General features: G+C 45.6%; 1 protein-coding gene across 1 annotated transcript in view; it reads left to right on the top strand.

Moving 5' to 3' along the window:
• Window positions 1–26,865, top strand: part of LOC143955184 (uncharacterized) — a 230,861-nt gene extending 203,996 nt beyond the window's left edge. Inside the window, exons 28-34 of the mRNA XM_077465275.1 lie at window positions 664–761; window positions 877–1,026; window positions 1,130–1,271; window positions 1,457–1,554; window positions 1,669–1,812; window positions 4,836–4,974; window positions 24,963–26,865. Of these exons, the coding sequence (XP_077321401.1) occupies window positions 664–761; window positions 877–1,026; window positions 1,130–1,271; window positions 1,457–1,554; window positions 1,669–1,812; window positions 4,836–4,974; window positions 24,963–26,329 (2,138 nt within the window). The 3' untranslated portion in view covers window positions 26,330–26,865. The remainder of the gene's footprint in view (window positions 1–663; window positions 762–876; window positions 1,027–1,129; window positions 1,272–1,456; window positions 1,555–1,668; window positions 1,813–4,835; window positions 4,975–24,962) is intronic.
• The last annotated feature ends 427 nt before the right edge of the window (window positions 26,866–27,292 follow it).

Raw genomic sequence — 27,292 nt, 5'->3', positions numbered from 1 at the left:
GACAAGGGATGTGTCTGGATGGTGACTGTATCATTGTGTGTGCCAGGTTCCTATAAGGTGTCAGGATGTCACTGTCTATTTCTCCATGGAGGAGTGGGAGTATTTAGAAGGACACAAGGATCTCTACAAGGACATCATGATGGATATTCAGCCACCCCTCACATCACCGGGTAAGAGGAGACTTTATTGTAAGGCTGGGTTCACACTGCTGCGGGGGGAGATCCGGATGTGATTCGCACCGCAAATCACATCCGATCTCCGTAGCGATGCGAGTTCAGCCATACAGATAGTATGGCTGAATTCGCATCGCTCCCGCAGCAAACTCGCACGGGACCCTTTTTTTGGTCCGCAACAGAATCGGATCGCATGGGGGTTCACACCATGCGATCCGATTCCTGTGCGAGTCGGCAGATCGCACTGCGATTTGCGGACGGATCTGGGGGTGTCATTAACATATCATTGACACTCCCAGCCGTCCGCATAGGGCAGTGTGAACTGCCGGCGGGAGTCATGCGATGCGGGAAAACGCCGCTGCGTTCCCGCATCGCAGCGGTGTGAACCCGGCCTAAAGGAGAGAGCAGTGCAGAGGGTCCACCTAGATCCCCCATCATCTGATAAACACATAGAAACAATGTATTCAGTCAGTGTGTGTGTTTCCTACAGATGGATCCAGTAATGGGAACCCCCCAAAGCAATGTCCCTGTCCTCTGAATTCCCAGGATTCCACACAGGAAGATCACCCCATCCACCATCATCATCAGGTAGATGTGACTAAGCAGCTAGAACTCAAGTAGAATCCTAGTCTATGGGATGATATTGTTCTATGTAATTTATTGCTCCTTTTTACATTTGTATTCTATCATCTTTGGGGTTTAGGATGAAGAACTAAAAGACATCAAATGTGAGATTAAAGAGGAAGAAGAAGAAATGTTGATAAGTGGAGCTCTGCAGTCTATGGGAGTGGGAGGGCCTCTGTATTCCCAGAATTCCATGCAGGAAGATCACACTATTCCTCATCATGATCAGGTAGATGGGAAGATAAGTAGCCCCAGACTGTATGAGATTATATTCTTCTCTGACCCTATTGGTCCTCACATTTTAAAAGTTTCCTTTCTGTTTTTTGGTTTAGCATGAAGAACATATGTATATGAAAGTTGAGTTGAAAGAGGAGAAAGAGGTGATGGCTGTGATGGGTTATCAGGAGTATACAAAGAAAGTTGGGATTATGGTGACAACTAAAGAGGAGAAATCCTCTCTAGATATCAGCACAGGTGAGTATTGGACACTAAATACAGAAACTGTTCATGATGGAGAATCAGCTGCCCCTCACATCACCGGGTAAGAAGAGACTTTATTGTAATGAAGAGAGCAGTACGGAGGGTCCAAAGTGATCCCCCACCATCTGATAAATACATAGAAACCATGTATTCAGTCAGTGTGTGTGTGTTTCCTACAGATGGATCCAGTAATGGGAACCCACCAGAGAGATGTCCCCATCCTCTGTATTCCTGGGATTTCAAATGGGAAGATCATAACTATGCACACCATGATCAGGTAGATGGGACAGAACAACTAGAACTGAAGGAGAAGTCTATGCTTTGAGATCACATTCTTCTGTCATCTCTTTTTTCCTTTTACAAAACCCATGCTATCATTTTTTGGATTTAGGGTAAAGAACTGAAAGACATCAAAGTTGAGGTTAAAGTGAATAAAGAAGAGATGTTTTGGGATCAGCAGTCTATGAAGGAGGGGGGTCCTCTGTATTCCTGGAATTCCACACAGGAAGATCACACCATCCCTCATCATCATCAGGTAGGTGGACATGAAGACCTATATATGTATTTTGTTTTAGTGTTTTTCATTAAAATAAAAGGTTCAGAAGAATACATAAACAGGTGGAGGAACATTGGTTTAGCATTACGATTACTGATAGTACGCCAATCAAAACACACCATCTCTCACCACGATCAAGTCAGTGGATTTTGGGTATAGAATACAGAAACTGTTCTGAATTTGTGAGATAATACTCTTCTACTTAGCCTCATGTTTTATTGCTTAATTCTATATCATTCAATGATGATGATAAAAGCAAAGGAGAAGGCCTTCAAAAAATACAAGGTTGAGGGATCATCATCAGCATTCAGACTTTATAAAGAATGCAACAAGAAATGTAAGATTGCAATAAGGACGGCTAAGATAGAACATGAAAGACACATAGTGGCCCCATAAATAATAAGGAAGGACATCTGGTTACAAAGGACAGGGAGATGGCAAAGGTATTGAACTCCTCGGTCTTCATGAGGGAATCAAGGGACTTCAGTAACCAAAACTGCAGTGTTTATCCTCATGACACAGCACAGGAAGCACCTCCATGGTTAATAGAGGACAGAATTAAAATTAGACTTGGGAAACTTAACATTAATAAATCACAGTGACCAGATGACTTGCACCCGAGGGTACTTAGGGAACTCAGTCAAGCAATTGCCAGACCATTGTTCCTAATTTTTACTGACAGTCTACTGACTGGAATTGTACCAGCTGATTGGAGAAAAGCCAATGTAGCACCAATATTTAAAAAGGGCCCACAATACAGCCCTGGTAATTACAGACCAGTTAACCTAACATCAATAGCATGTAAACTCTTGGAGGGGATGATAAAGGACTACATACAAGACTTTAGTAATGAGAATGGTATCATTACCAGTAATCAGCATGGATTCACGAAGAATCGTTCTTGCCAAACCAATCTATTAACCGTCTATGAGGAGGTGAGTTGCCATCTAGATAAAGGAAGGCCCGTAGACGTGGTGTATCTGAATTTTACAAAAGCATTTGACACAGTTCCCCATAAACGTTTACTGTACAAAATAAGGTCCGTTGGCATGGACCATAGGGTGAATACGTGGATTGAAAACTGGCTACAAGGACGAGTTCAGAGGGTGGTGATAAATGGGGAGTACTTGGAATGGCCAGGGGTGGGTAGTGGGGTCCCACAGGGTTCTGTGCTGGGACCAATCCTGTTTAATCTGTTTATATACACCCTGGAGGATGGGGTAAACAGTATAATCTCTGTATTTGCGGACAATACTCAGCTAAGCAGGGCAATAACTTCTCCGCAGGATCTCGAAAACCTTGCAAAAAGAACTGAACAAATAAATGGGGTGGGCAACTACATGGCAAATGAGGTTCAATGTAGAAAAATGTAAAATAATTCATTTGGATGGCAAAAATATGAATGCAATCTATACACTGGGGGGAGAACCTCTGTGGGAATCTAGGATGGAAAAGGACCCTAGGGGATCCTAGCAGATGATCGGCTCAGCAATGGCATGCAATGCCAAGCTGCTGCTAACAAAGCAAACAGAATATTGGCATAAATTAAAAAGGGGATTAATACCAGAGATAAAACAATAATCCTCTGGCTCTACAAGACTCTGGTATGGCTGCACTGGGAGTATGCTGTCCAGTTCTGGGCACCAGTCTTTAGGAAGGATGTATTATCATTATTATTATTATACAGGTTTTATATAGCGCCAACAGTTTTCTCAGCGCTTTACAACATGAGGGCAGACATTACATTTACATTACAAATTGGCACAAGAGGAATAAGAGGGCCCTGCTCGTTAGAGCTTACAATCTAAAAAGGAAGGGGCAATTGATACAAGAGGTAATAGCTGTGGGGGATGAGCTGATGGAGGAAGTAAAACAGTGTTAGTTAGAAGCAGGATAGGCTTCTTTGAAGAGAAGGGTTTTCAGGGATCGTCTAAAGATGGATAGATTAGGGGACAGTTGGACAGATTGGGGTAGGGAGTTCCAAAGGATGGGAGAAGCTCTGGAGAAATCCTGGAGGCGAGCATGGGAGGAGGTGACAAGGGAGCTAGAGAGCAGGAGGTCTTGGGATGACCGAAGAGGGCGGTTTGGTTGGTATTTTGGAACTAGGTCAGTGATGTAGCTGGGGGCAGAGTTATGGATGGCTTTGTAAATTATTGTTAGTACTTTGAATTTTATTCGTTGGGTGAGTGGAAGCCAGTGCAGGGATTGGCAGAGAGGGGTGGAGGACACTGAATGGCTGGTAAGGTGGATGAGTCTGGCAGCGGCATTCATTATGGACTGGAGGGGGGATAGCCTATGTAAAGGTAATCCAACGAGGAGGGAGTTGCAGTAGTCGAGGCGAGAGATGACCAGGGAGTGAATTAGAAGCTTGGTGGTGTCATTAGTTAAAAAGGGGCGTATTCTGGAAATGTTGCGGAGGCTAAGGCGGCATGATTTGGCATGATGTACTGGAAAGGGAGCGAGTACAAAGAAGGGCAACAAAGCTAATAATGGGTCTGGAGCATATTAGTTATGAGGAAAGGTTGCGAGCACTGAACTTATTCTCTCTGGAGAAGCGACGCTTGAGAGGAGATATGATTTCAATATACAAATACCGTACTGTGACCCCACAATAGGGATAAAACTTTTTCGCGGAAGGGAGTTTAACGAAACACGTGGCCACGTATTAAAATTAGAAGAGGTTCAACCTTAAACTACACAGAGGGTTCTTTACTGTAAGAGCAGCAAGGATGTGGAATTCCCTTCCACAGGCGGTGGTCTCAGCCGGGGGCATCGATCGTTTCAAGAAACTATTAGATAAGCACCTGAACGACGGCAACATACAGGGATATACAAAGTAATACTGACATATAATCACACACATAGGTTGGACTTGTGTCTTTTTTCGACCATACCTACTATGTAACTATATATTGATAATTACAGAACTGCTGTAATTTGTGTCTTGTATTTCTGTCTGAAGTTCAGCTTTAGTAGAAGTGTTCTATTATTTTGGGGTTTAGGGTGAAGAACGGATTAAAATAAAAGCTGAGTTTAAAGAAGAAGTAGAGATGTATGTGGGGGGTGATCAGCCATCCACAGAAGAGGTTGGGATTATCATGAAAAGTGAACGGAAAGATGTGTCTCTATCTACTGACACAAGTAAGTATAGGTACTATGGAAGAAATAGTTCACAGTCTCTGGAGCAAATTTTTTCATTTTGCTCACACAGGTAAAAATATTCATTTGTTGGCAATGACATTTCTTAAACCCCCAGAGCATTATATATTTTCTGAAAGCAGAGGCGCTGTATAATAAAAAAAGATGATAGTTGCAAATTTTTATGTCACATGATATTTGCGCAACTGTTTATTAAAACGCAAAGTTTCAGGAAAAAATGTAATAAAATTAATTTCACTGCAAACGCACACAATATAATACCCTTTTTTTTTGTAAAATATAAAAGATGATGTTGAATAAATAGATACCAAACATATCAAGTCCTAAAATTGCTTGTGCCCGTGGTATCTCAAAAAAAATTACAATATCCAAAAATCTTCATATGTGATGATTTAAAAGCCTTTGCAGCTCATCAGTGTTGATTTGAGTTAAACAGGAGTTCTTGTGCTATAATTATTGCTCTCCCCCTGAGATTCCTGGTGATAAGTCACACGTGTGTTGTGATTGTGGCCACATGCATGCGGGGCAGGGGGTTAAAGCTTTTTAAAAAAAAATTTTAAACACAATTTATTATAATTTAAATTATTTTCTTTATTTTCACTTGATTGCTATTTCAAGGGGTTAATAAACTCTCATGTGAAAGCATTGGGCAAGGGACATGTACTCTTTTTGAGGACATTAGAGGTCTAATAGACCCCAATATCTCTCTTGCCTTGCACACCATCTACCCGAGCACAGATCGGCTTGGATAGATGTGTCCCGTGGTTATACGAGTCAGTAAATGGTGGGTCTGAGACATGATCATTTTTCTGTTTTTATTTTTGTTGTTTAGGTGAGATTGAGGCATGAATTCGCCTCATTCCCACACTGCTTTCCACCCTGAAGCTGGTAGATGTGTTCCTGGGCTCCCAGTAAATTAGGAGAGCCCCAGAAGTACGGAGGGGTGGTGGGGCGCCAGTGGGGGGGGGGGAGCACCGAACTGTCTGCTCTGTAAACGAGATTGGCGGCTCTAAAGACTTTTCATATGGTGTCCAATATCTCCTCCTCATTTGTTGGGAATATGAAAAGGACCCCCAAGGTAGTATTCTCAGAAATACTACCGGCAACTCGAGCCACACCAGAAAGGCAAAGGGAGATTAGTTAGGTAAACAAGTGGCAGAGGAGCTGCCACTTGTTTACCCTGGGAATTACAGACCAGTTAGCCTAACATCAATAGTATGCAAGCTCTTGGAGGGGATGATAAGGGACTTTAACCACTTACAGACCGGACCATTTTGCTGGTCAAAGACCAGACCACTTTTTGCGATTCGGCACTGCGTCGCTTTAACTGACAATTGCGCGGTCGTGCGACGTGGATCCTAAACAAAATTGACGTCCTTTTTTTCCCACAAATAGAGCTTTCTTTTGGTGGTATTTGGTCACCTCTGCGGTTTTTATTTTTTGCGCTATAAACAAAAATAGAGCGACAATTTTGAAAAAAACACATTTTTTTTCCCTCAGTTTAGGCCAATACGTATTCTTCTACATATTTTTGGTAAAAAAAACCACAATAAGCGATTATTGATTGGTTTGCGCAAAAGTTATAGCGTTTACAAAATAGGTATAGTTTTATGGCATTTTTATTAATCATTTTTTATTATTTTTTTTACTAGTAATGGCGGCGATCAGCTATTTTGATTGTGACTGCGACATTGTGGCGGACACATCGGATATTTTTGACACATTTTTGGGACTATTGTCATTTATACAATAATCACTGCTATATAAATGCAGTGATTCCTGTGTCAATGCCACTGGCAGTGAAGGGGTTAACCAGTGGGTGGCAGTGTAGGGGTTAAGTGTTCCTAGGGGTGTGTTACTAACTATGGGGGGGTTGGGCTTTCATTTAGTGAACACTGATCTCTGCTCCAATCACATGGAGCAGAGATCAGCGTCACTAGTTGCTAGGCAGAATGGAGAAATGCTGTTTACACGGCATTTCCTCCATTCAGCCGTCCCGTGAGACGATGGCGGGTATGCCCGCGGCGATCGAGTCCGCAGGACCCGCGACCAGACTCACGGGGGTCCCGATCGGCGGCACGCTCACGATGGCAGGGCGGCATTGATGATTGGACGTATATGCCTGCCCGTGCCATTCTGCCGACGTACATCGGCGCGCGCTGGTCGGGAACCGGATATACAAGATTTTAGTAATGAAAACTGATCATTAGCAGTAATCAGCATGGATTCATGAAGAATCGTTCCTGCCAAACCAATCTATTAGCATTCTATGAAAAGGTGAGCTGCCATCTAGATAAAGGAAGGCCCGTAGACGTGGTGTATCTGGATTTTGAAAAAGGATTTGACACAGCTCCCCATAAACATTTACTGTACAAAGTAAGGTCAGTTGGCATGGACCATAGGGTGAGTACATGGATGGAAAACTAGCTACAAGGGCGAGTTCAGAGGGTGGTGATAAATGGGGAGTACTTGGAATAGTCAGGGGTGGAAAGTGGGGTCCCCCGGAGTTTTGTCCTGGGACCAATCCTATTTAATTTATTCATAAACGACCTGGATGGGTTAAACAGTTCAATCTCTGTATTTGTGGACGATACTAAGCTAAGCAGGGCAATAACTTCTCCGCAGGATGTGGAAACCTTGCAAAAAGATCTGAACAAATGTATGGAGTGGACAACTACAACTACTACTGGCAAATGATGTTTAATGTGGAAAAATGTAAAATAATGCATTTGGCTGGCAAAAATATGAATGCAATCTATACACTGGGGGGGAGAACAACTGGGGGGAATCAAAAATGGAGAAGGACCTGGAGGTCCTTGTAGGTGATAGGCTCAGCAATGGCATGCAGTGCTAACAAAGCAAACAGAATATTGGCATGCATTAAAAAGGGGATTAAAGGGGGTTGTAAACCTTCCGTTTTTTCACCTTAATGCATCCTATGCATTAAAGAGGAAGTAAACCCTGATTGGTTTACTTCCTCTTTGATTCCCTGCAAAGGTAAAGTATAATGTACTACTATGCATCGCATAGTAGTCCATTATGTGTCACTTACCTGACACAGGAGCCAGCGAAGTCACCGCTGTCCCCTTGTGTACGGAGCCTCCATCTTCTTGGTGGGTCTCACTGCTCCGGCGCTGTCATTCGTCGGAGCCGCAATGACTTCACTCCCGCGCATGCGCACCGGAGCCGCCACTCGCAGCATATCGCCAATAACTGCAGCGCGCTCAGTGCGCCTACTCGCTGCTGTCAACGTCGCTTGCGCCGTAGACAGCAGTGCCTGTCTATCGGCAAATATCTCCTAAACCATGTAGGTTTAGAAGATATTTCTTGAACCTACAGGTAAGCCTTAATCTTGGCTTACCCGTAGATCCAAGTGGTTTGTAAGGGTTTACAACCACTTTAAGGGGAAAAAAATCTGATGGTTACAGGCCCCCCAGTTTACTTACCTGAGCCCTCGAAAGTCCCACGTCGAGAACGCGCTGGCTTCTCAGGTCTTCTTGGCCTGGTCTTCTCGGCTCTTCATTGGATAGATTGATAGCAGCGCAGCCATTGGCTCATGCTGCTGTCAATCAAAATGACGCGGCTGCCTGGGGGGCGGAACTGAGACATACACTCTGTCTATGGACGCAAAGTGTATGAGACGGGAGCGCACCCGCAAGGTAACCCCCTTAGGAGAGAGCTTCCCTTAGGGGTTATCTATTGCGGGGAGGAGCCGAGACAGCCGTTGTGGGACCCCAGAACAGCAGGATTGGGACCACTCTGTGCAAAACGAACTGTACAGTGGAGGTAAGTATAACATGTTTGTTATTTTTTTTAAAAACAAACCTATACAACCACTTTAACTCAAAAGAGGAAGTGGTAATTCTCCCACTAAACAAGACTCTGGTCCAGCCGCACCTGGAGTATGCTGTCAAGGTCTGGGCACCAGTCCTCAGGAAGGATGTTCTGTAAATGGAGCGAGTACGGCGGCATGCGCGGCTTTCCAAGATGGCGGACTTGTAATCCGTGAGCTCCGGTCCCGTCCAGCGATCCGCGGCCCCTGCAACGCTAACGCTGGCACAGATCGATCCAGGGGTAAGCCTCCGAATCTCCTCATCCCTCCCAGGCACTTCATGGGAAAAATTGAGGATCAGCGATCGGCGTATCGTCCCCCGCGGCCCTCCTCCAATATGGATCACTTCCTAACTAGGCCCTCATCCCCGGGCCTCGGTTACACAGGGGGACCCGGAGGACTATGTGAGTTCATTTATGGCGGAGGATTCCTCGCAGCGGACCCCTGAGGGGTTTGACTCTCTCATGTTTTTTCTTGCTGACCTTTTTGTTTTGTTTTTTTAGGCCGTGCCGGCCTTATGGTTGCTCTGCATCAATCTATTCAGTGGCCCCCTTTTTGGGCCATCACGCATATTCCTTTTTTGGGGGACTGATATGGGTCTCCTTTTTTTTATATTATTGTTTTATTTATTTTTAGGCGTTTTGGTTTTTATTTTTTATTTTTGATCTTGATTTTATTGGGGTTTCTTCTCTAATGCATCTACCGGTAACTGTTATGTACATTCTATATCTACATTTGTCCTTAGGTGTTTCTTTCCATGTTGCAAATAACTTTATTGTTAGCATTATCTGTTTTAATTATAATGTGCTGATAGACAGGTTAGGGCCCCCCAACTGACCCCCTCTTGAGCCGTGTTGTGTCTGGGCCTCGGCTCTTTGACCTGCTTGTTCACTGGCCTGACTGCCCCGACGCGACATGGCTTTGAAACTGGTCTCCTATAATGTAAAGGGCCTGAACTCCGTCAGGAAGAGATGGCTGGCCTTGAGGGAGTTTAGGGCCTCCGGCGCGGATGTGATTTTAGTCCAAGAGACGGACTTTCCGTGCCAGGGGCTCCTTTAGATTTGCATCTAAACATTTTCCGGTATCCTATGTGGCATCGGATCCCTCGGGTAAAGCTGGAGTAGCAATTTTAATAAGAAACTCCATGTCCTCTCCAGGTTAGGTCATCTCACGTGGATCCTCATGGTCTTTATATTATATTGCAGGGATCATATCTCTCTAACCCTATGACGATCATGAACGTCTACGCCCCTAATTCAGGTCAGGTAAAGTTTCTCACGGATGCCTTGGAGCGTCTGCATAAGCTTTCTTCCCCCTTTACAGTTCTAGGGGGGGGACTTTAATGCTTTGCTCTCTCCCGCCCGGGACAGGCAATCTCTATTCAATGCCACTCCACCCCCGGCCACACACACCCTGGCTACCTCCTTTAGGAAACTTATTCGTACACATCATCTGTTTGACGCATGGCGGCTCAAACATCCCTCAGGTAGGCAATATTCATTTTACTCCCCTCCTCACAAGTTGTTCTCTCGACTGTATTATTTTTTTATTACTGCCCCCTTGATATCTCACGCAATGTCGTCTGACCTGGGTGCGATAACCTGGTCAGACCATGCCCCCTTGACTCTAGATTTATGCCTCTCTGCTGCTTTCCCCAGGAAATGTCACTGGAGGCTCAACAAGTCCCTGCTCAAGCACCCCGAAACCAATGCTAAACTCGAGGCGGCCCTGACTGATTATTTTCTCCTGAACAAAGGATACGTGCCCAGCCCATCCACCCTCTGGGAGGCCCACAAGGCCTTTTTCCAGGGGCAATGTATTGCCCTCGGCTCTCGAAGGAGAAAAGATGCGGCTCTCTTGAAATCTTATTTGCTGCTAGAGACCCATCAGAGCAGAAAGAGCTCTGTTGCGCTCCCCCATGGTGGATCGGCTGCGCACGGTCACTGGCCTGAGGAACCGTATAAAATCCCTAGACATGTCTCACATAGACAAATCAATCCTGTGGGCTAAGCAAAAGTTCTATGAGTACTCGAATAAGCCCCACAGGATGCTGGTTTCTAGACTTAACTCGAGGCCCTATCACGCCTTCCCAGACCACATCAAACTCCCTGATGGGTCCCCCACTTTCTGCCCCCAGACAATGACCCAGGTGTTTGGCGAATTCTATAATACACTCTATAATTGCCTAACCCCCACACACCATCCTACATTTGATGTGGCTGCTTTTGAGGAGTTCATGTCAGGCCTGAAGCTCCCCCAGTTGTCAGATTCAGATTTGCAAACACTAAACGTGCCCGTTACAGAGGATGAAGTGAATAACACCGTTAAGTCTCTCCCCTCCCACAAAGCACCGGGTCCAGATGGCCTCCCATACTCCTACTACAAACACTTCCTCCCCACTCTGTCACCTCACCTAGTGACCTTGTATAACTCGCTACTGCTAGGTAAGTCCCCCCACCAACACTTTCTCCACTCCTACATCACGGTCATACCTAAACAGGACAAGGACCCGACCCTACCAGACAACTAAAGGCCTATAGCCCTTTTAAATTCGGACTACAAATTATTTACAAAAATCCTTGCCAACCATTTTTCCCAATTTGGAAGAAAAAGAGAACATTGGGACTTTAAATGAGGCGGTGACCGGGTAAGGTCAGTTGCCTCCATCCCTATTTGAATAAAGAAATCAAAATGACTGGAGGTTGGGACTTTAAATGAAGCAGGCAGGTGTAAAACATTTACATTTATTGGAAAATCAATGGTAAGTTGCATGAGGGTAGTCATGAGTACATCAAGAAGACCAATATATTCCATTCAATGGATAAACATACAGCAATAACAATTGACCACAAAAATACAAATCACATATTACAAGTGATCATTAGGTAAGTAAAACATATGGTTGGCATAAAACATGGCATATAGTAGCTCTATGCATTTCGTGGATTCATCCACTCTTCAGGAGCATGCACGTGGAAAACTGAATGCTGTAGTATAATAACAAATAATATCTCATTAGCATCTCATTATCCTATCCTTTACCAAGTTTAGGACAGATTACCTTTTGTATCACATAATATGACCCTCCAATTTATTTTACAATCCTTCTTTCACTTTTAGCACCTTTGGTCACTGCTGACCCTTATTAATCTTTGGAATTTCCTTTCTTGGAAACCATCTTTGTCCAGTCCTGATCTGCCTTAACCACCTCAGCTCCCATCAGTGATACCCATATGGGGTTATTCTGATTCATTTTGGCACATTGCTACTGCATAGATACAGACAATGTAAGTACTTTTGAGAGTGGTTTTTGGGGGGGTTTATCCTAGCCAATATTACTTCTAATTACTTTATTTCAACCTCTATTTCCCGTGACAGGGCCAGACCTTACAGATATTATTTGTTATTATACTACAGCATTCAGTTTTCCACGTGCATGCTCCTGAAGAGTGGATGAATCCACGAAATGCATAGAGCTACTATATGCCATGTTTTATGCCAACCATATGTTTTACTTACCTAATGATCACTTGTAATATGTGATTTGTATTTTTGGGGTCAATTGTTATTGCTGTATGTTTATCCATTGAATGGAATATATTGGTCTTCTTGATGTACTCATGACTACCCTCATGCAACTTACCATTGATTTTCCAATAAATGTAAATGTTTTACACCTGCCTGCTTCATTTAAAGTCCCAACCTCCAGTCATTTTGATTTCATTTTTCCCAATTCCTGACGAAGCTCATAAACAGAGACCAGGTGGGCTTCGTTCCTACCAGACATGCGGGAGATAACACCCGGCGAACTATAGACCTAATTGACATGTTGAACATTGTCCGACGCCCCGCCCTGATTTTCAGCCTGGATGCCCAAAAGGCATTTGACAGGTTAAGCTGGCCCTACATGTTCGCAACCCTCACTAGATTTGGCTTAAGGGGACCCTTTTTCTCCACACTGCAATCCTTATACTCCAATCCCTCTTCCCAGGTCCGACTAGTGTCCTTCACTTCCTATTCATTCCCTATGACAAATGGGACTAGACAGGGTTGCCCTCTCTCCCCGCTCCTCTTCATACTCTGCCTAGATCCCCTGGCAGAGGCTATCAGATCTCACCCCGATATTAAGGGGCTACCCATGCGGCAAAGGGAGTATAAATTATCCTTATTTGCAGATGACGTCCTCCTTACTCTGACCAGTCCTCACACTTCCCTCCCCTCCCTGCATGCCCTACTCACTCAATTTAGTTCCCTATCAGGCTATAAGGTCAACACGGCAAAGACAGAGGCCCTCCATATTCCCCCTGGAGGAACTTTTGCGTCTGCAAACTACATTCCCATACCGATGGTGCACATCATCCCTCAAATATCTTGGGGTTCAGCTAACGACATCCTACTCCTCCCTTTACTCAACCAATTAAATCCCATTGTTTAAGTCCATCAACGGTATGCTATCCCGATGGACCTCCCTCCCTTTGTCCTGGATAGGCTGAATTAATGTGCTAAAAATGTCAATCATGCCAAAACTGTTATATTATTTTGAAACCTTGCCTGTCCCCATCCCGATGTCACAGATCAAATTACTTAAGCGCTGGTTCTTGAAATTTATTTGGAATGGCAGGGCCCATAGAGTGGCCGGTTCGGTTGTTTTTGCCCCCAAGGATCAGGGGGGCATGGGTGCCGCAGACGTCTACAAATACTATCTGGCGTCTCATCTGCGCCCGATAGGGTCTTGGTCTTGCTTGAGACCTCAGAATCGCTGGACGGAGATTGAGATGGGTTCCCTATATCCCACCCATCCTTGCTCCTTGGCGTGGTTGCCGGGGACAATGGGGGGCCCCAGGCTACTGGATCTCTGCCTGGGTCCCATGTTGTTCACACTCAGACTGTGGCATTCCTGCTCTTCCAAATTTGCATTTTCCTCACCCTGCCCCCCCCCTAATGTGCTCTTTAACCCCTTAGTCCCTGACAGTCTTTCGCATGTTCGTATGTTTCCCTGGGTTAAAGAGGGACTATTCCAACTCCGCCACTTCGTTCACCCTGTCACACTTAAACTTAAACCCTTTTCGGCCCTTCAATCTGACAGACAACTCCCGCACCACATGCGGTATTCGTACCTCCAGATAACTCGCTACTTTTCAACTCTTTCCCCCTCTCTCTCCCTCACCACACCGATGCCTTTTGAGCTGCTCTGCTCCCAAGGCCCCTACCAGGCAAAGCTTATTTCTAGTATTTACCATATACTTCAGCAGAGGTCCTCTCTCACTGCCCTATCCCACTCCTACATGGACAAATGGTCGCAGCTCACTCATCAACAAATCACTCTCCCACAATGGTCCAGAATCTGGTCCTCAACCTCTAAAATTTCAAGATGCGTGGCACAGAGAGAGACAGCATATAAGGTCCTACTGTTCTAGTACAGGACCCCCGAGGTTATTCATCGATATGACCCCTCTCTCTCTCCCATGTGTTGGAGGTGTGGAAAAACCAAGGGAACACATTATCATATCTTCTGGCAATGTGCTCTAATTGTTCCTTTCTGGTCCATGGTAACTCACATGCTCCAGCAGGCTTTCGACTCCCCCATCCCATTGGATCCTGTCCACCTTCTTCTAGGCCTTCCCTTCCCGGGAGTTGTTGAAGGCAGCAAATAAATTAGCCTCCTATGTTCTGCTTGCTGCTAAAAGAGCTATTCCCTCTAACTGGTTATCTACTCAGCCCCCAACCCATGCTCAGCTGATACAAACCATCAAGGACGGCTATGGTGGAAGATAGGGTTGACCGGTTTGGCCTGATTTGGGCCCCCTGGGACACCTCGACCTTTGGGCTTCCTCTGGTGCCCTTAGTACCCCTAGCCTCCCGGTCTTTAGCTATCCCTTAGTGTTCTCTAGCCTTCACGCTCTCCAATGTTTCGTATCATGTCGGTACTTTAAGTCTTTTCCTAATGGCCCAACGGCCACTCGAAGCCTACCTTCTCTCTAGAGGAAATATATAGTGGTATGATGCCCTCTTTTGTCAGATATTCGTCATGTTTTTGAAGCACCAGTCCATGACCCCAATCTCTGCATTACGAAATATACGATGGCTCTTAGTTTTTCTTTTTATTTTAATATTATTTTATGTAATATTTTTCTATTCTTTGGTGTTTTGTTTTGTTGTGTTTTGTTTTACTTTTCTTTGACTGCTACTTTATACTTGTAGTCACCATGTTGTTATACCAGTCTCTCCAATATGATGTGTTTCAGACATTCATTGTCTATTGTCAGTTCTATATGTCTCTGTATGCTGTAAAATTTCTCTCAATAAAAATTACAATTTAAAAAAAAAATAAAAAAATGGAGCGAGTACAGAGAAAGGCAACAAAACTAATAAAGGGTCTGGAGGATATTAGTTATGAAGAAAGGTTAAGAGCACTGAACTTATTCTCTCTGGAGAAGAGACACTTGAGAGGGAATATGATTTCAATTTACAAATACTGTACTGGTGACTAGGAGCCGAACACCCTCCATTTCGGTTCGCAAAAGAACATGCGAACAGGCAAAACATTCTTTTGAACACGTGAATACCGTTAAAGTCTATGGGACATGAACATGAAAAATCAAAAGTGCTAATTAAGGGTTAATATGCAAGTTATTTTCATAAAAAGGGTTTGGGTGCCCGGGTCCTGCCCCAGGGGACATGTATATCAATGCAAAATTTTTTTTAAAACGTCACTTTTTTTTTTTTTTTTTTTTGGGAGCAGTGATTTTAATAATGCTTAAAGTAAAACAATAAAAGTGAAATATTCCTTTAAATTTCATACCTGGAGGGTGTCTATAGTATGCCTGTAAAGTGTTTCATTTTTCCCGTGCACAAAATGACATTTCTAAAGGAAAAAAAGTCATTTAAAACTACTTGCGGCTATAATGAATTGTTGGGCCTCGGCAATGCAAATAAAAATTATTGAAAAAAATGGCATGGGGGTCCCCCCAAAAACCCATACCTCGCCCTTTGGGTCTGGTATGAATATTAAGGGGAACCCCAAACCAAAATGAAAAAAAAAAATTGCATGGGGGTCCCCCCAAATTCCATACCAGCCCCTTCAGGTCTGGTATGGATATTAAGGGGAACCCTGCGCCATTTTTAAAAAAAAAATGGCATAGGGGTCCCCCTCAAAATCCATGCCAGACCTGATTTTAAGGGAACCCCATGCCAAAATGTAAAAAAATGGCGTGGGGTCCCCCCAAAAATCCATACTAGACCCTTATCCGAGCACGCAACCTGGCGGGCCACAGGAAAAGATGGGATGACGAGAGAGCGCCCCTGTACCAGGCCACATGCCCTCAACATAAGGAGGGTGCTTTGGGGTTGCCCCCAAAGCACCTTGTCCCCATGTTATTGGGTACAAGGGCCTCATCCCCACAACCCTTGCCCAGAGGGTGTTTTCGAATTTGCCGCGAACACCCAAAATTGTTCGCTATTCGGCGAACACCCGATGTTCAAGTTGAACTTATGTTCAAGTCGAACTTATGTTCGACTCGAACATCGGGCTCACCCCTACTGGTGACCCCACAATAGGGATAAAACTTTTCCGTGGAAGGGAGTTTAATAAGACACATGGCCACTCATTAAAATTAGAAGAAAAGAGGTTAATATTTAAACTACGTAGGGGTTCTTTATTGTAAGAGCAGCAAGGATATGGAATTCCCTTCCACAGGCGGTGCTTTTAGCTGATAGCATCTGTAGATTTTTAAGAAAATATTAGATAAGCACCTGAACGACCACAACATACAGGGATATACAATGTAATACTGACATAAAATTACACACTTAGGCTGGACTTGATGGACTTGTGTCTTTTTTCAACCTCACCTACTATGTAACTATGATGTTCTATTGAGGAATGGAGATGGACCTTTCATATGGTGTACAGTATCTCCTCCTCATTTGTCGGGAACATGACGTTATATTGAGGAATGGAGATGGACCTTTCATATGGCGTACAGTATCTCCTCCTCATTTGTTGGGAACATGACGTTATATTGAGGAATGGAGATGGACCTTTCATATGGTGTACAGTATCTCCTCCTCATTTGTTGGGAACATGACGTTATATTGAGGAATGGAGATGGACCTTTCATATGATGTACAGTATCTCCTCCTCATTTGTTGGGAACATGATGTTATATAGAGGAATGGAGATGGACCTTTCATATGGTGTACAGTAGTGATGGCCGAACGGTTCGCCCGGCGGTCGTTTCGCGGCGAATTTCCGACATTCGCGGTCCGCACGTTCGAACGCCTTTTTCCGTCGTTCGCCGCGGCGGACTTACGTGTTTAATGTATACAAGAACTTTAACCTTTGGTGACACGTTTATCATGTGATACAGGACAGCCAATTGAGACATGACAGCACATGGACACTTGTACATTCCCCCTAACCTATAAATACACCCGATCCGGTGGCCATTTTACATTCTTTCTTCTGTTACGATAGGGACAGGTTCCTGTGTGGAGTAGGGAGAGATAAACCACTAGCTATTTGGTACACAAAAGTTCTTTTCAGGACTGGTATAGGTGTTAGGTGTTGATAGGTTTGCTGTGCTGCTGATTCTTGCAGCAGCCTGAGTGTCTTTTGTTAGTTTAGAGAAAGGGAAAGGACGGTGTATGCTACAGGGACAGCCAGATTAGTCTTTCATCATCATCATCATCATCATCATCATTAGCTGTTACTATCAAGGTCCACAAAAGAGCTGTTCCAGTAACCACTAATCGTTCTCTTTTTTTGCCAATTTGTATAGGGACAGGAAGGAAGCAGTGTTGTCAGGCAGTGAGGGTAATTTTAAAGACTTGCTGTTATTATTAGTTCCACAAAGGTTCTTTTCAGGACTGGTATCAGTGGTACAGTAATAGGCTTGTACATGTATAATATTCTTTCTTCCAAATATAGAAAGGATATTATACTTGACTGCTGCCCTTCTGCTGCAGTCTGCTAAACATTCACAACTCACTTGTTCCACAAAAGTTCTTATAAGGACTGGTAACTTGGTATAGGGTGCTACGGTACATAGGCTTGAGTGCGGTACAGTCTGCTGTTCTGTAAGGACCGCTATAGGTCCACAATAGATAGGGTTGACGTGCACCACTGCTGACCGCTCACCTATACTGCAGCAGTCCTTCAGCGGTATAGGGACTGACGTACAGTCTGCTAATCACTAACACACAACCTGCTTGTTCCACAAAAGTTCTTATAAGGACTGGTAACTTGGTATAGGGTGCTACGGTACATAGGCTTGAGTGCGGTACAGTCTGCTGTTCTGTAAGGACCGCTATCGGTCCACAATAGATAGGGTTGACGTGCACCACTGCTGACCGCTGCCCTATACTGCAGCAGTCCTTCAGCGGTATAGGGACTGACGTACAGTCTGCTAAACACTAATACACAACCTGCTTGGTCCACAAAAGTTCTTATAAGGACTGGTAACTTGGTATAGGGTGCTACGGTACATAGGCTTGAGTGCGGTACAGTCTGCTGTTCTGTAAGGACCGCTATAGGTCCACAATAGATAGGGTTGACGTGCACCACTGCTGACCGCTCACCTATACTGCAGCAGTCCTTCAGCGGTATAGGGACTGACGTACAGTCTGCTAATCACTAACACACAACCTGCTTGTTCCACAAAAGTTCTTATAAGGACTGGTAACTTGGTATAGGGTGCTACGGTACATAGGCTTGAGTGCGGTACAGTCTGCTGTTCTGTAAGGACCGCTATCGGTCCACAATAGATAGGGTTGACGTGCACCACTGCTGACCGCTGCCCTATACTGCAGCAGTCCTTCAGCGGTATAGGGACTGACGTACAGTCTGCTAAACACTAATACACAACCTGCTTGGTCCACAAAAGTTCTTATAAGGACTGGTAACTTGGTATAGGGTGCTACGGTACATAGGCTTGAGTGCGGTACAGTCTGCTGTTCTGTAAGGACCGCTATCGGTCCACAATAGATAGGGTTGACGTGCACCACTGCTGACCGCTCACCTATACTGCAGCAGTCCTTCAGCGGTATAGGGACTGACGTACAGTCTGCTAATCACTAACACACAACCTGCTTGTTCCACAAAAGTTCTTATAAGGACTGGTAACTTGGTATAGGGTGCTACGGTACATAGGCTTGAGTGCGGTACAGTCTGCTGTTCTGTAAGGACCGCTATAGGTCCACAATAGATAGGGTTGACGTGCACCACTGCTGACCGCTCACCTATACTGCAGCAGTCCTTCAGCGGTATAGGGACTGACGTACAGTCTGCTAATCACTAACACACAACCTGCTTGTTCCACAAAAGTTCTTATAAGGACTGGTAACTTGGTATAGGGTGCTACGGTACATAGGCTTGAGTGCGGTACAGTCTGCTGTTCTGTAAGGACCGCTATCGGTCCACAATAGATAGGGTTGACGTGCACCACTGCTGACCGCTGCCCTATACTGCAGCAGTCCTTCAGCGGTATAGGGACTGACGTACAGTCTGCTAAACACTAATACACAACCTGCTTGGTCCACAAAAGTTCTTATAAGGACTGGTAACTTGGTATAGGGTGCTACGGTACATAGGCTTGAGTGCGGTACAGTCTGCTGTTCTGTAAGGACCGCTATCGGTCCACAATAGATAGGGTTGACGTGCACCACTGCTGACCGCTGCCCTATACTGCAGCAGTCCTTCATCGGTATAGGGACTAAGAGTTTTGTCACAGGGTCATTTAAAAAATGACAGGCAGAGGAAGAGGCAGGCCCTTCCGCAGGGGTGGTAGGGGTAGGGCAGGAGCAACAGGCTTGAGCCAAAGTGGGAAGTTGCAGAAGGTGCGTTCAATTACTTTAAAGGATGCACCAGACTTGGTTGAGTGGCTCGCTCAGCCTTACTCTTCTGCACCCTCCTCATCCTCTCGATCTGCACCCTCTTCTTCACTCTCTGCTATGTGCACCCCCAAAGACACTACCACCAACAACACGACCACCACCACCACCACCACATACCTTCCGCTTGAGTCACTGGAATTATTTTCCGATCCATATCAAGAGGACATTTCTGATGCGCAGCCACTCTTGGTATTGGATCAGGAAGAGGAGGTAGCAACAAGCGCTACTCAGCAGTCTGACGCCAGTACCCAGATCAGCCCAAGGAGGAGGTTGGTCCCCGGTGTTGCTGCCTACTCCGAGATCTCTACTTATAGCGGTGGGGAAGGTGACGTTGATGATGACGTGTCTAGTGATGTCACGTGGGTGCCCACAAGAGAGGAAGAGGAGGGGAGTTCAGAGGGAGATATGGACCAGCAGATAGGGAGGAGAAGCAGCAATGACTTACATTGCACAGCAGGGACAAAGCAGACTGCAAATGTATCAGGAGCGAGTCATCGACCATGTACGGTCACATCTGGCGCTCCCAGGACACCGGCACATGGCTCCGCAGTGTGGGCTTTTTTTAACGTGTCCGCTGCTGACAATAGCGTTGCCATCTGCAATCTTTGCAGTCAACGCGTTAGTCGCGGTAAGCCCAATACTCACCTAGGGACGACCGCCTTAAGAAGGCACATGAGCAGCCATCACCGAGCCCAGTGGGAGCAACGGAACACACAAAGCCACACTGCAGGCTCTCACCGTCCAGCCTCGTCTTCTACTTCTCCTTCTCCTCTCTCCTCACAATTGTCCTCCACTCCACCTTCCATCACGCCAAGCTCACATTTTTCTGCAAAAAGGCAGGCTTCCGTGGGCCTAATGTTTGAGCGTAAAAAAATGATGACGCCGGATAACCCTCTTGCCCAACGGTTGGCGGCTGGCTTGTCAGAACTCATAGCCCGCCAACTACTGCCATATAAACTGGTGGACTCGGAGGCCTTTCGCAAATTTGTGGCCATTGGAACACCACAATGGAAGGTCCCAGGAAGGAAGTATTTCTCAGAGAAGGGCATCCCAGAGCTATATGGCCATGTTCAGCGGCAAGTGAATGTATCTCTGGCACACAGTGTCGGTGCCAAGATACATCTGACCACAGACACGTGGTCTAGCAAACACGGGCAGGGAAGGTATATCAGTTTTACTGCCCACTGGGTGAACCTTCTGACGGCCGTCAAGCATGTAACCCGTGGCACCCGTGTAGATTTGGTTTTACCGCCACGGATTGCATGCAGGCCTGACTCTTCTTCTCCTCCTCCTACTCCATCCTCCTCCCTCTCCTCCTCAGCTGCCTCCTCCTTTTCCGCTGCTAGCGTCTCTTCCACTGCACCGCCCAAGCTCCCCAGAACCTATTCCACATGCCAGGTGAGACGTTGCCATGCCGTGCTGCGTCTGTTGTGCCTGGAAGCAAAGAGCCACACTGGCCCGGCACTCCTTTCAGCTTTGCGTTCACAGGCAGATGAGTGGCTAACACCGCTCAATTTGACAGTTGGTAAAGTGGTGTGTGACAACGGTGCCAATCTGCTTAGCGCATTGAAACAGGGCAAAATCACGCACGTGCCGTGCATGGCACACGTCTTAAACTTGGTCGTGCAGCGATTCCTTGTCAAATACCCTGGGGTCCAGGACATCTTGCGGCAGGCAAGGAAAATCTCGGCCCATTTCAGAAGATCTTACACGGCCATGGCTCGCCTTGCTGACATTCAGCGGCGACACCATCTGCCGGTCAGACGTCTTATTTGCGATTGCCCGACGCGATGGAACTCAACCTTCTATATGCTTGATAGGCTGCTCCAGCAGAAACGTGCAGTTAACGTCTACCTGTATGAACTCTGCGAAAGAAACGGTTCTGGGGAGCTGGGTTTTTTTTCACCGCGCCAGTGGCTGCTCATGCGCGACACATGCAGACTTCTGCAGCCATTTGAGGAGATCACCAAACTGGTCAGTCGCAGCCATGGCGCCATCAGTGACATGGTACCTTATGCCTTCTTTCTGGAGCGTGCATTGCGTCGTGTCATTGATCAGGCTGTGGAGGAGCAGGAGCGGGAAGATGAGGAAGTCGCAATGCTGGATGAATTCCCAGGGGGGGCTACTCTATCTGAGACAAGTCAACAACAGGAGTCTGATGAGGAGTCAGAGGAGGATGGTGCCGGGGCGGATGAGCAGGAGCAAGAAGAGCATGCTTTAAACCTTTCTGGGATCCCTGTTGTGCGAGGATGGGGAGAGGAGAATGAAGAGGACGACATTATCCTGGATGATGAGCAGGAGCCAGGCCACCACACCGCTTCCACTTTAGTGCAAATGGGGGCCTTCATGCTCCAGTGTTTTAATAGGGACCCCCGTATAAAAAGCATGAGGGTCAAGGACCAGTACTGGGTGGCAACGTACTTAGACCCCCGGTACAAACACAAAATGGCGGAAATGTTACCGCCGTCGCAGAGGGCTGTCAGAATGCAGCACTTCCAGGCCTTGCTTCGAGAAATGCTGCATTCTGCTTTTGCGTGCGCTGGCAGAGGAGCAATTCCCACTCCCAGAGAAGGATTTGCGGGTACCAATCCAACAGCGCCTGCAAGAAGAGGCCGGTTTGAAGATGTGTTGGTGACTTCGGATATGAGGTCATTCTTTCAGCCGACCCATCGACAGGTGTCATCCGGATCCAGCATCAGGGAACGCCTAGACCGTCAGGTGTCCGACTACATTGGGTTAACGGCCGATGTGGACGCTCTGAGGAGTGATGAACCCCTAGACTACTGGGTGGGCAGGCTTGACCTCTGGCCAGAGCTTGCCCAATTTGCAATCGAACTGTTGGCTTGCCCCTCATCCAGTGTCCTGTCCGAAAGGACGTTCAGCGCAGCAGGGGGGATTGTGACCGATAAGCGTACTCGCCTAGCTCACCACAGTGTTAACTACCTCACATTTCTAAAAATGAATGAGGCATGGATCTCGGAGGAATTCAACACATGTGACCAGTAGACCATGTATATGTCTATAAACTATTTTTTTAATCAAGCACACAGACCTTCTTAATTCATTTGGCTCACTTCCTTGACCCAAAAAAGCACACCGTACTATATGCCCCTACCCTCCTCTTTGAAGAGGTTGAGCGGTGTCATATTTCTACTGGGGCTGCTTATGATATCCCTGTGCTGTGCTGACTTCCTCCTGGGGGTTCTTATTATGAAGGGATCACACTATCCCTGTGCTGTGCTGACTTCCTCCTGGGGGTTCTTATTATGAGGGGATCACACCATCCCTGTGCTGTGCTGACTTCCTCCTGGGGCTGCTTACGGTGCTGCTGTCAGTGCTGTATGTCACGGTGCTGCTGTCAGCGCTGTATGTCACGGTGCTGCTGTCAGCGCTGTATGTCACGGTGCTGCTGTCAGCGCTGTATGTCACGGTGCTGCTGTCAGCGCTGTATGTCACGGTGCTGCTGTCAGCGCTGTATGTCACGGTGCTGCTGTCAGCGCTGTATGTCACGGTGCTGCTGTCAGCGCTGTATGTCACGGTGCTGCTGTCAGCGCTGTATGTCACGGTGCTGCTGTCAGCGCTGTATGTCACGGTGCTGCTGTCAGCGCTGTATGTCACGGTGCTGCTGTCAGCGCTGTATGTCACGGTGCTGCTGTCAGTGCTCTGTATTACGGTGCTGCTGTCAGATGCCTCTATCACGGTGCATGTGTCATTCCGGTATGTCACGCTGCTGGTGATCATCTCCTGCACCCTCTTCTTTGCCTACCCTGGTCCCTGACCTTCCCTCTCCTCCATTGCCTTCATTAGCTCCATAGTCCTGAATTGTTAGAACAATTTCCCAAATAAAATAAAAATGCTTGTAGTTATCGATCCCAAATTCACCTCATACATGTATTATGTCATTGTCCAGATGGTGGGACTACGTTTTACCCCCTAATAATTACCACGTGGCCGCAAATTCGACATGAAGGTTTGCAAAGTTCGCCTCCCATTGAAGTCAATGGGGCCCGCGGCGAACGTTCGGTTTCGCGAACGTTTGGGTCCGTTCGCATTTCGCGTTCGCGAAACGTCCCGTCGGAAGTTCGTCCATCACTAGTGTACAGTATCTCCTCCTCATTTGTTGGGAACATGACGTTATATTGAGGAATGGAGATGGACCTTTCATATGGTGTACAGTATCTCCTCCTCATTTGTTGGGAACATGACGTTATATTGAGGAATGGAGATGGACCTTTCATATGGTGTACAGTATCTCCTCCTCATTTGTTGGAAACATGACGTTATATTGAGGAATGGAGATGGACCTTTCATATGGTGTACAGTATCTCCTCCTCATTTGTTGGGAACATGACGTTATATTGAGGAATGGAGATGGACCTTTCATATGGTGTACAGTATCTCCTCCTCATTTGTTGGAAACATGACGTTATATTGAGGAATGGAGATGGACCTTTCATATGGTGTACAGTATCTCCTCCTCATTTGTTGGGAACATGACGTTATATTGAGGAATGGAGATGGACCTTTCATATGGTGTACAGTATCTCCTCCTCATTTGTTGGGAACATGACGTTATATTGAGGAATGGAGATGGACCTTTCATATGGTGTACAGTATCTTCTCCTCATTTGTTGGGAACGTGACATTATATTGAGGAATGGAGAGGTGGAGATACTGTACACCATATGAAAGGTCCATCTTCATTCCTTGATATAACATTAATTTACCACAAAATAATGTGGTATCTCCATTACTCCCCATAACTGTTAATAATGCACAAAGAAATGTTTCCAAGTGTGTCATAGTTGTTTTGTTCTATTAACTCTTTTTTTTTTTTTTTTTGAGGTAACAATCATAACCAGGTCAATGCCAGAGCTATATTAAACTGTTGAATGACAGTCCAATGGGACTTTTTATTGCTTACATTTTCAGAGAAGCATTCATGCCGGAGTCTATATATGATCTGCAAATTGCTTATAATTTAAAATCCAGGTAAATGTAGGCAATCCAGTGTAGTAACAAACCACTAACGCGTTTCGACTAATGAAACCTTAGTATTAAAGTATTTGCAGACTATATAAAGACTCCAGTATGAATGTTTTTCTGACTGATTTTGGAGGGAGAACAGGAGCCCAGCTGTGAGATCGGCTTTTCCACTTATTCCACCGATGGGGAGGAGGAGCCAAAACTCCACTTATTTGTCATCTACTAAGATTTATTCTATTTTTTTACTTCTTTCCAACAGATGGATGTGATGTCAGGAATTCCTCGGAGAGACGTCTTCTATTATCTGCTGATTGTAAGTCAGAAGATAATGTCATCACACAGGATCCTCCAGGAGGAAATCCAAATACACAAAATATACATCACAGACCTTCCTGTCCGGAGACATCAATGGATCCCTCTGATCAGGGGGAATCTTCTCATCAATCACATACTATGATTGCATATATCTATTTAAAATCTCACACAACAGATCCTTCTAATACCAAGAAACCTTCCTCACCCCATGAAGGAGATCACCGAGGTGACAATCTATTCTCATGTTCAGAGTGCGGGGCGTCTTTCACTGAAAACAATATCCTTCTTTTACACCAGAGAATTCACATGGGTGTGCTTCCTTATTCATGTTCAGAGTGCGGGAAAAGCTTTGCTTTTAAAGGAGACTTTGTTAAACATCAGAGAATTCACAAGGCTGAGTGTCCTTATTTATGTTCAGAGTGTGGGAAATCTTTCATAAAGAAAGATAATCTTGTCAGTCATCAGAGAATCCACACGGGTGAGCGTCCTTATTCGTGTTCAGAGTGCGGGAAATCTTTTACTAAAAAAGGTGGTCTTGAAACACACCAGAGAATTCACACGGGTGAGCGTCCATATTCATGTTCAGAGTGCGGGAAATCTTTCACTTATAAAGGAGACCTTGTTAAACACCAGAAAATTCACACGGGTGAGCATTCATGTACAGAGTGTGGGAAACCTTTCACTTCTAAAGGAGACCTTGTTAAACACCAGACAGTTCACACGGGTGAGCGTCCTTATACATGTTCAGAGTGCGGGAAATCTTTCACTCAAAAAGGAGGTCTCGATACACACCAGAGAATGCACGCGGGTGAGCGTCCTTTTTCATGTTCAGAGTGCAGGAAATGTTTTGTTTATAAAGGAGACCTTCTTGCGCACCAGAGACTTCACACGTGTGAGCATTCCTGTACAGAGTGCGGGAAAACATTCACTTCTAAAGGAGACCTTGTCAAGCACCAGACAGTTCACACGGGTGAGTGTCCTTATTCATGTTCCGAGTGTGGGAAATCTTTCACTCAAAAAGGAGTCCTTGTTAAACATCAGAGAAGTCACACGGGTGAGCGTCCTTATCCATGTTCAGAGTGTGGTAAATGTTTCACTCAGAAAGGGAACCTTGCAAAGCACCAGAGAATTCACACGGGCGAGCGTCCTTATTCGTGTACTGAATGCGGGAAATCTTTCACTCAGAAAGAAACACTTGTTACACATCAGAGAACACACATTGCACACCGTCCTCAATTCCATTCAGAGTGTGGAAAAAGTTTTACAGATAAAAGAAGTCTAATTAGACATCAGCGGAAATGCACCTGCTAATTCTTTTGACAAATGATCATTTTTACCAGCGGAACTCATTAATCCAGACCACGACTATAGGAAGGAAATATTTATTTTACAAAAAGGTGCATTTTTGATAAAGTGGTATTCAGTTTATAGGTGGAGATGGATGGGCCGGGTCTTCTTCACTCCTTGTGTTTTTTGGAGACTCCAATGGTGGGATGTTCTTGCTACAGTTTCTGCTCCGCACATTTTAGTATCCTCATTCCTACTTTTTTTTTTTTTCATTTTACACAATTAATATAAATATAACATGGAGAGTGGTAGCCACTCCTAATAGGTTACAAGGGTACACAAAGATATAAGCATACCTGGGATACAATTTAATTTCTTGAGCCACAGATTCTGCAAGGGGGGCGGATAAGCCAAGTGTTGCATAGCTAGCCGTATAAATTGTCCAATCTGTGGGTAACAAACTAGCAAATGTGACAATACAAGAACAATTTTATCAATACATGATAAGAAAAAAGCAATTGTAGAAATACATTGACAATAAAATAAAATAAAAAACTGAAGCTCAGTTTGTCTTTGTGTTGTGCTAGCCAGCCCCGAGACAGCAATTCCGGTGGATCCGCAGCCCAGGCCATAGCCTTCCTGGGGGCTGGTCAGGAGGACCAGGACCATCAAGTCAGCACATCCTTCTGGACCGGAACCCCCGAATCACGTGACATCTGAATCTTAAAGAGGAAGTAAACCCTGATGAGTTTACTTCCTCTTTCATTCCCTGCAAAGGCAAAGCATAATGGACTACTATGCATCGCATAGTAGTCCATTATGTGTCACTTACCTGACACAGGAGCCAACGAAGTCGCCGCTGGCCCCCGTAGTCCGCCGCAGCCATCTTCTTGGTGGGGTCTCGCAGCTCCGCCGCTGTTATTCGGCGAAGCCGCGATGACGTCACTCCCGCGCATGCGCACGGGAGCCGACACGCGCAGCAGCTCC

This window comes from Lithobates pipiens, unplaced genomic scaffold, assembly GCF_037356315.1.
Source record: "Lithobates pipiens isolate NorthernLeopardFrog02 unplaced genomic scaffold, aLitPip1_a1.2 Scaffold_35, whole genome shotgun sequence".
Lineage (NCBI taxonomy): Eukaryota > Metazoa > Chordata > Amphibia > Anura > Ranidae > Lithobates > Lithobates pipiens.
The sequence above is the reverse complement of the archived record's forward strand: the minus strand, read 5'-3'. Positions and strand labels throughout refer to the sequence as shown.